At 41.8% G+C, this 8,872-nt stretch overlaps 1 protein-coding gene across 1 annotated transcript; it reads right to left on the reverse strand.

Annotated features, from left to right (window-relative positions):
• Positions 1 to 113: 113 nt before the first annotated feature.
• On the reverse strand, positions 114 to 6,936 carry zgc:112146 (uncharacterized protein LOC550426 homolog). The gene is made up of 6 exons (XM_056452265.1): positions 6,780 to 6,936; positions 6,647 to 6,701; positions 6,375 to 6,562; positions 6,117 to 6,278; positions 5,481 to 5,591; positions 114 to 378 (listed from the first exon to the last, which is right to left on the reverse strand). The coding sequence occupies exons 1-6, from the start codon at positions 6,918 to 6,920 to the stop codon at positions 265 to 267; spliced, it is 771 nt and encodes a 256-aa protein (XP_056308240.1). The 5' UTR covers positions 6,921 to 6,936; the 3' UTR covers positions 114 to 264.
• Between the last annotated feature and the right edge of the window lie 1,936 nt (positions 6,937 to 8,872).

Genomic DNA, 8,872 nt, shown 5'->3' on the forward strand with positions numbered 1-8,872 from the left:
AAGGGACTGCTAAGGTGCATGCAGAGGCAATATTGTCACTTATAATTACATACTAAATATCATGTTTTATTATTTTCTTAAATAGAAAATGACAAATTGTATTGCTCAAAAAGTTGGTTTGATTGCTTTATTTTACGTAACATAAGAATGAGGTTATCATGAACATTTATTAATGTTTTATCAACACATTTATTACAGGAACAATATGCATCTCAATTGGCCTTTTGATAAACTTATGTAAATGTTTCTGGTTGTTCCTCTGTTTTACCAGGGCATTGTTTTTCCAGTGTAGTCCAAGAATCCACCACTTTCTTTCTCAGTAAGGCTGCCAATGACATGCAGCATCCCCTCCACACTTTCTCTGGTGTTGAGTGTTGCCTGGTGGAAGAAAAGGCATTTACATTAAATTTAAATATTGTAATGTCGTCAAACAGAGACTATCATTGTGCTTTTTGTGTTTGAAGCCTAATTTTCTATTCTGGGTCTGGCTCTTTCACAAAAAAATATCTACTCCACTTCAACTGTTTTAGGTTCTTCTTTTGGAGATTTTACCATTTTTGAATTCACAATTTCAACCAGACCTATGAAATGAAGACTGGAATATTGGAACACTTTTAGCTTAGCCTAATATAATTTATTGAACCGGATTAGACCAGTACCATCTTGCTAAAAAGAAATTCCCAAGAGTTTCATAAATGTTCCTTTTAAAGCTTACCTCGTCTATAGTTACATAACAACAAACAGAAATTTACGAGCTAAAAATGAAGGTGTAATAATCAAGGAACTTTGCTGCCACACCTTGGCTGCAGCAGGTGCATAGAAATTACTTAGTGCCTGAAAATCCGCTAACGTCCATTAATATAACTAGCGTGACCTCACGCTGTTAATATTGATAGACGTTAGCTGATTTTCAAAACTCGCAAGATGGTAATGTTCTAATTTGATTCAATGATCTGTTTAAACTAAGTTAATATTTTTCTCACCAGGCCCACTGTCAATCCAATTCAAATTCAATTCAAATTAAAAAACTTTATTTGTACCCTAGGGGCAATTCATGACATATAGAGCAGCACCAAAAGAAAACAACATTATTAATACACAAAACACAATGTACAAATAGATAAATGACAATATCAACAATAAATACTGACAAATATATTAATTAAAAATACCTAACATGCATCTTGAAATATGTTACTGTTTGAGAGTGTTACTTTTTGGAGTTTAAAAGTAGAATCGCTTTAGGAACAAAAGTGGCTCTCCTTCTCTGAGTTCTACACACAATGCAACGAAATCGTCTGTCACGGGGCGATGATGAGACGAGGACAAAAGGTAGGATTCAAGTGCAGTTTTAATGATACAGTCTTCGTGAAGTCTTACAAAGTATCAAATAAACAAACAGAAAAAACAAACAAAACTCAAACAAGACTGTGGAACATCATCATAACACCCATATGACATACAAAGACTCCATAATGAACTCACATACTTAGAATGTATTTATAGTCCAAACAATTCATGATAACGGGTTTCAGCTGTGTGTGTGATTAATAAAAATGGAGTCCAGTGTGTGCAAAGTGGAATGTAGGGAATTGTAGTTCATTATGGGTCTGTGGTTCACCAGCGATCTCTCAACATAGATTGATGGCAATCATGACAGTACCCCCGCTCTAAAGAGCGGATTCCTGACGCTCTTAAAAACAGTCCCAGAGGGAGGTGGAGCGGAGGCGGAATAGGGGGAGGGATGGAGGGCCTGAGACCAATCCAATAAATCGGAGTCTGAATCTGAACCATAGAGCTGTGGAGAACCGAGCATAGAACTCAGGCGGATCTTGAGCATAGGGCTGCGGAGGACCTGGAGCATGAAACTCAGGTGGATCTGGAGCATAAATCTGTGGAGGACCTTGAGCATGGAACTCAGATGGATCTGTGGCATAGTGCTGCGGAGGACCTGGAGCATGAAACTCAGGCATATCTGGAGCATGAATCTGCAGAGGACCTGGAGCATGGAACTTAGGTCGATCAGGAGCTGCGGAGGGCCTGGAGCATGGGGCTGCAGTATGTCTGGGGGCTTAGGTTCAGCAGGCATCAGCGGCTCATATGGACCTGATGGATCACACAGCTTTGGCAGCACTGTGAAGTCCTGCGGCCTTGGCAGCCATTCAGGAAGCTCAGGCGGCGGTGGCGGCCATTCAGGAAGCTCAGGCGGCGGTGGCGGCCATTCAGGAAGCTCAGGAGGTGGCAGCGGCCATTCATGAAGCTCAGGCGGCGGCCATTCAGGAAGCTCAGGCGGCGGCCATTCAGGAAGCTCAGGTGGTGGCCATTCAGGAAGCTCAGGTGGCGGTGGCGGCCATTCAGAAAGCTCAGGCGGCGGCCATTCAGGAAGCTCAGGTGGCAGTGGCGGCCATTCAGAAAGCTCAGGCGGCGGCCATTCAGGAAGCTCAGGCGGCGGCCATTCAGGAAGCTCAGGCGGCCGCCATTCAGGAAGCTCAGGCGGCGGCCATTCAGGAAGCTCAGGTGGCGGCCATTCAGGAAGCTCAGGTGGCGTTGGCGGCCATTCAGAAAGCTCAGGCGGCAGCGGCCATTCAGGAAGCTCATGCGTCAGCAGCTCTGGCAGCAGTGACGACAGTGGCTCTGGCAGTACTGGCGGCAGTGGCTTTGGCAGCAGAGGCAGCGGCTCTGGCAGTACTGGAGGCAGTGGCAGCGGCTCTGGCAGTGACTGAGGATCTGGCAGCTCTGGAGGATTTGGCAGCTCTGGCAGTGACTGAGGATCTGGCATCTCTGGAAGTGCCTGAGGATCTGGCAGCTCTGGAAGTGACTGAGGATCTGGCAGCTCTGGAGGTGGTAATTTCCGCCTTTCGTGGGACTCGGGTGGCAGCTCTGACCTTTCTCACAAGTCACACGGCTCTAGCAGCACTGGGAAGTCACATGACTCTGGCAACCATTCATGTAACTCAGGTGGCGGCTCTGGCCTTTTGTGGGACTCAGGTGGCGGCTACGGCCTTTCGTGGGACTCTGGTGGCGGTTCCGGCCTTTCGTGGGACTCTGGTGGCAGCTCCGGCCTTTCGTGGGACTCTGGTGGCGGCTCCGGCCTTTCGTGGGACTCTGGTGGCGGCTCCGGGAAGTCGCACGACTCTGGCAGCACTGGGAAGTCACACGCCTCTGGCAGCACTGGGAAGTCACACGGCTCTGGCAGCACTGGAAAGTCACACGGCTCTGGCAGCACTGGGAAGTCACACGGCTCTGGCAACCATTCATGCAACTCAGGTGACGGCTGCGGCCTTTCGTGGGACTCAGGTGGCGCCTCCGATCTTTCTGGCTGTAAGGGACAATCAAGCAGCACAGAAGGATCTATTATTACAGACTGTGGACTTAACCATCAGGGGTAAGCATGGCGTTTGAGTCTAGCTTTCCTCCTCTTACTTGTGGATTGAACAGCAGGTATATTCGCCACAAGATCCTGCTGATCACTTCTCATCCTGCATTGCTGAGGGTATTTCTCCTCCACATAAGTGACCCAGAAGGGAGAGCCCGACAGTAAGAGTGCAAACTCAATATACAAATATAGGCCCCAGTCTGCATCAAATTCTGGCATATTAGAACGGACTGGATCTGACAGTCCTCCTTGGAAGAACATCATCAAACACAAATCGTCCATACTGCATCTTGGAGCCAGTAGCAAAAACTTCTTCACATAATGCTCAATAGAGCGATTACTTGCTGTAAGCGCATAATTTCTCCATCTGCTGAATCCATATTGATGGAGTCTTTCTGTCACGGGGCGATGATGAGACAAGGACAAAAGGTAGGATTCAAGTGCAGTTTTAATGATACAGTCTTCATGAAGTCTTACAAAGTATCAAATAAACAAACAGAAAAAACAAACAAAACTCAAACAAGACTCTGGAACATCATCATAACATCCATATGACATACAAAGACTCCATAATGAACTCACATACTTAGAATGTATTTATAGTCCAAACAATTCATGATAACGGGTTTCAGCTGTGTGTGTGATTAATAAAAATGGAGTCCAGTGTGTGCAAAGTGGAATGTAGGGAATTGTAGTTCATTATGGGTCTGTAGTTCACCAGCGATCTCTCAACATAGATTAATGGCAATCATGACATCGTCTTCCAGAGGGAAACACCTCAAATGCTGAATGGAGAATATGTGAGTGGTCCTTAACAATCTTTCTTGCTAACCTAAGAGTCTGTTGATCACATATGCCTCAAAGAGATCTAACAGGCAATCCAATAATGCTAGAACACACTGTAACAACACTTTGTAGCCGATTTCTATTCTGTAAATTAATAGAATGGAACCAACAAGAAATGGAAAATGTGACAATACACTTTATAAAAGAATAATAAAAGGACAACAAAATGTCTTTACAGACTCCAAAGGAACTGAGTTTCCTTAGGAGATACTGCTGCTGCTGGCACCTCTTAAGAATCTCCTCAGTGTTAGAATTGAATTTTAGCTGGCAGTCGAAAATGGTACCCAAGTACTTATACTCCTCAACTAGCTCTACAGGTTTTCCATGAATGTATGTGGTAACTGATGTAGCCAGATCCCTCTGCTTACTAGAAAAAGTCACTACCATCTCTTTGGTTTGTTACATTCAAGATAAGCTGTGAGCAATCACACCACTCCACGAACTCCTGTATAACAGATTCATAACTTTGAGAAGAATCCGATAACAGACACAAGAACTGTGTCATCAGCATATTTGACCAGATGGCTGTCAGGCAAAGTAGATCGGCAATCATCAGTACGCAGGATAAAAAGCAGGGGTGACAGCACACAGCCCTGGGGGCAGCCAGTAGAGCTGTAACTAAGACTAGAGAAAACGTTATTGACAAAAACTCTCAAAAACTGAAGAGGATCCATCAAAGAATCAGCTGCTTTGATAATGTGATGTTTTTACAATGCTCTCCATAGCTTTCATCACTAAGTATGTGAGAGCCACTGGCCGTAAATCATTTAGTTCTTTGGTCTTACTGTGGGATCCATTGTATCATTGTAGCATTTTTGAATCCATTCTAAAATTTAATTAGAAGAGTTGTAAAAGGAGCCTTTTTTCAAAAATATGAAGTGTTTCTTTAACTCTGAAGTACTAAGCCGATTTTACATTTATTTACAAATTGCCTATTGATATTACTGATATTAGTATAACTTTATTTAGATGGTCCCTTAACACATTTTGTTGAATTTAGGTTACATCACATCTACATGCCAACTAATTTGCATTAGAATATAGGGTTAGAGTTACGTCTGTTGAAGGAGCAGTATCAACAGATATTAAGCAGACGGTCTACTAATACTCAAATGAGAATTATTTGGCATGTAGTTGTAATGCAAATTTTAGTTAACAAAATGTGCAATAGGAACCATCAAAATAAAGTCTTAGCCTGATATTATTATTACTATTATATTTCGACAATGTACAACTTTTAATACAAATCTAGGTTTACCTCATTGGTTCCCATGTCTGTCCTCACCCATCCTGGGTGAATAGAAATGCAGAGAATCTCGTCCTCCTTTAAATCTCTAGCAGTGTATACAGTCAGCATGTTAAGACCTGCCTAAAATAAACACAGATGCATGACTTAAAGTTTGTTCACACGGCAGATTTCTGATTTGTTTCACATTAGTTAAGACAGTGCTGGCTCAGAGTGTGTAACAGTCAACAAACCAATAGTATCTGAACGCAGCCTTGATGATGCAAGCTGAGACTGCATATCTCAGTGATGCAATGTCAGATACAATGCATGCAATGGAGCTAGTGATGTCACTGTGTGGGGTATGGTTAGGGGTGGGGTTAGGTGAGCGGATTAAAAAGCACTGAATGCAGCTCAGATTGCACTGCACCAGGTTTGCATCCAGACACCTCTCCAATAAACAAATACAATGAAATACAGTTAACACAGCTTGTTTAAAGTTTTTTTGAACTTTTAATTTTTTTTCACTTTTCTGAATAAAACAATCTGACATTTTTCAGGATAAAACAATTTCCAAATATCTCATATAAATATATAAATTCATATAAAATGTACAAATACAAATGTGAACTTTCTTTTTAGTCAGAACAGTTTACGATTCTTGCATACCTTGCTGATACTGTATGGAAAGAATGGGAATGGGTCTTCCATTGATGGGATCATGCTCATGGATGCAGAATCTGTGGAGATGTTTATCACAGCTGCTTTATCAGATGACATCCCTGGTTTGCCATTGGCTTTAGCTGCTGCTCGCAGATACGGCAGGTACTCCTGATTTAACACATCCACAACCAAGAGTTTCAGATATTGCAAGAAATAAAGTAAGGTTTTTGATTTCTTTAACTAGCAAAAATTGCTTCACATTACCCTGATGACAAACAAAGGTCCTATCACATTTGTGTTGAAGGCATTGTGCATGTCCTCAACAGTAGCAGTCAGCATGGTTTTTTGGGGCAAGATTGCAGCATTATTCACAAGCAGGTTCAAACCCTTCTCCCCCAGTAAAGAACCCACTTTCTTGGCAGATTCCTTGATACTGCATGGATCAGCAATGTCTAACATCATTTTTAAAAAAAGCAGTCATAAGTGATATTATTTCACCCTACTATAAACAAGACAAATGACAAATTCACATTTACCAAGCTTCACAAGGGTGACAACATCTGGATTCTTTTTAGCCAGTTCTCTTAGCACCTAATTGATAAAGATAGCATGAATGATCAACCAAATTCCTAAGCTATCTTCTGTCCTAAGCTCACTTTAAAAACTCACCTCAGAATTTGGCCCATCAGGGTCACGACATGCAGCAAATACTTTTGAGCAATGGGCCTCCAAGAGCTGCTTGATCATTTCTAAACCCAAGCCTCGGTTGGACCCTGTCACAAGAGCACTACATGCATTTAATGCTGCCATGTTTAAAGATCATAAGTCTGGCTTTATCAACTAATCTCACTCTCTATACAGCTATATATATTGCAAGCAGAATGGAGGCCACTCCCCACTGTGGACTAGCAAACTGTGTCCTGCTCTGTGTTTGTAAACTTATCAACACTGATTTGGGTAATAAACCTCTTGGATGCTTTCCAAAAAAGCAAGAAATCTTAGTAGTAGTGAGTGTAGAGGTTATTGATAATGATTAGGATGATCTGCGTACCTTCACAACTTCTGTACTGCAGCTTGGTTGAAGCAGCCAATTAACTCAGTTGTTGTTATCAATCTTGCCTATATAGGACAGGGCACAAAAGGCTGGACAAGACCTGCATTGGTAAAGCAAGAAATGCAGGGGTGGAAGGAGTGATTCTAAACTGCTAATGGGAGATGACACTACTGTGGGAAAGGTCTTGCTCATAATGAGTTTCAGCTGGAGGAGCAAGTCACGTGACAAAGCATGATTAAGGGTCGCAGCAGTGAAAGAAAAGTTTGGTTGGTCTTTTGCAGCTGTGTTAAACACATGGCGGCTCAAAACTTTCGTAGTTATGTTGGAGTTTTAGGCAGTGATTTTCTGTGGCATTTAGAACCCCTGCTGAAAAATCCAGCTTAAACCAGCCTAGGCTGGTTGGCTGGTTTTTGCTGGTTGACCAGCCTGGTTTTAGAGGGGTCATTTTCACTGGAAAATGACCAAATAAATCCAGCTAAAACCAGCTTGACCAGCCTGGTTTAAGCTGGACATAGCTGGTTTTGGCTGGGCTTCCAGCCTGTCTAGGCTGGTCAAGCTGATTTTAGCTGGTCATTTTCCAGCCTGACTAGCTAAGTCCAGGCTGGAAATGGCTGGAAACCAGCCTGGAAATGGCCAAAACCCCTCTAAAACCAGGCTGGTCGACCAGCTAAAACCAGCCAACCAGCCTAGGCTGGTTTAAGCTGTTTTTTTCAGTAGGGACTACAATTGTAACTGATGTCATAAAGCAGTGATATTGTATTTTCACTAGATGGTGCTTGTGTGCTTAAAACTTGTTTACTTCAATTACTTGTGAATAGTTTAATCTGTATAATTTTCAATTTTTGATAATTTTATGATTACTTATTTTCTGATCTATGGTTTATTTAAGCAAAATATAGTTTTTCTAAAAGTTTTTAAACATTTTAATTTCATTCCCATCTTGCTTAGAAAAAATATCACTTCTGGGTTGGTTGCTTGCATGAAAATGAAACAGGGAAGTAACAGCAAGATTTAAGGTTTCTTGTGTGAGTTATAAGTCATCCAATCAAAAATCTAGGGATGCACCCCTCCTGTCTTAGTTTACAAACTGCCAAAGTGGTATGTGAATGTATTTTTGTTTAATAATGACTTTAAGGTTATACTGTATGCTTAATTCTCATGTATGTGAATGTGTCTGATGTTGTTATTGTACTAATTAAGTTCTACAGTGTTGATGTCAGCATCTGTGTGGATAAGTGCATTAAACATCTGTGAAAAGAAACCTCAGCCTTTGCGTTGTGACTAAGGGCGGCATAACTATATTATTATAAAACAACTACCTGCTAATTTTACTTGTTACAGGCATATAAAGACTCGTGGTGGCAGTGCAGGGAGGATTTGGGTTGCTTTTGCATCAGTTTATAATGTGCAGTATTTTTAAAACTAATTCATACAGGTATGTGGGAGCTTAGGCTGGTGATTTGTAGCATTGGTATGATAGAACAACGCTCTGCTTATGCTATTTCCTTTCTTTTTAGGGTAATCTATTAATCGTTGATCTGTTCCAACAAAGTGGAATATTTAGCTTTGTTCTGCTTCCTATGGGCTGTGTAAGAGTGCTGAATTACTGGTAAATCCAAACCTCTTGCCCTGTTGACATTTTTGAATGGTCATGAGTCATGTAATTTGGTAAGCAATACTTGTCTTGATATGGATAAGGTGTTTTCTG

This window comes from Danio aesculapii, chromosome 3 (assembly GCF_903798145.1).
Source record: "Danio aesculapii chromosome 3, fDanAes4.1, whole genome shotgun sequence".
Classification (NCBI taxonomy): domain Eukaryota; kingdom Metazoa; phylum Chordata; class Actinopteri; order Cypriniformes; family Danionidae; genus Danio; species Danio aesculapii.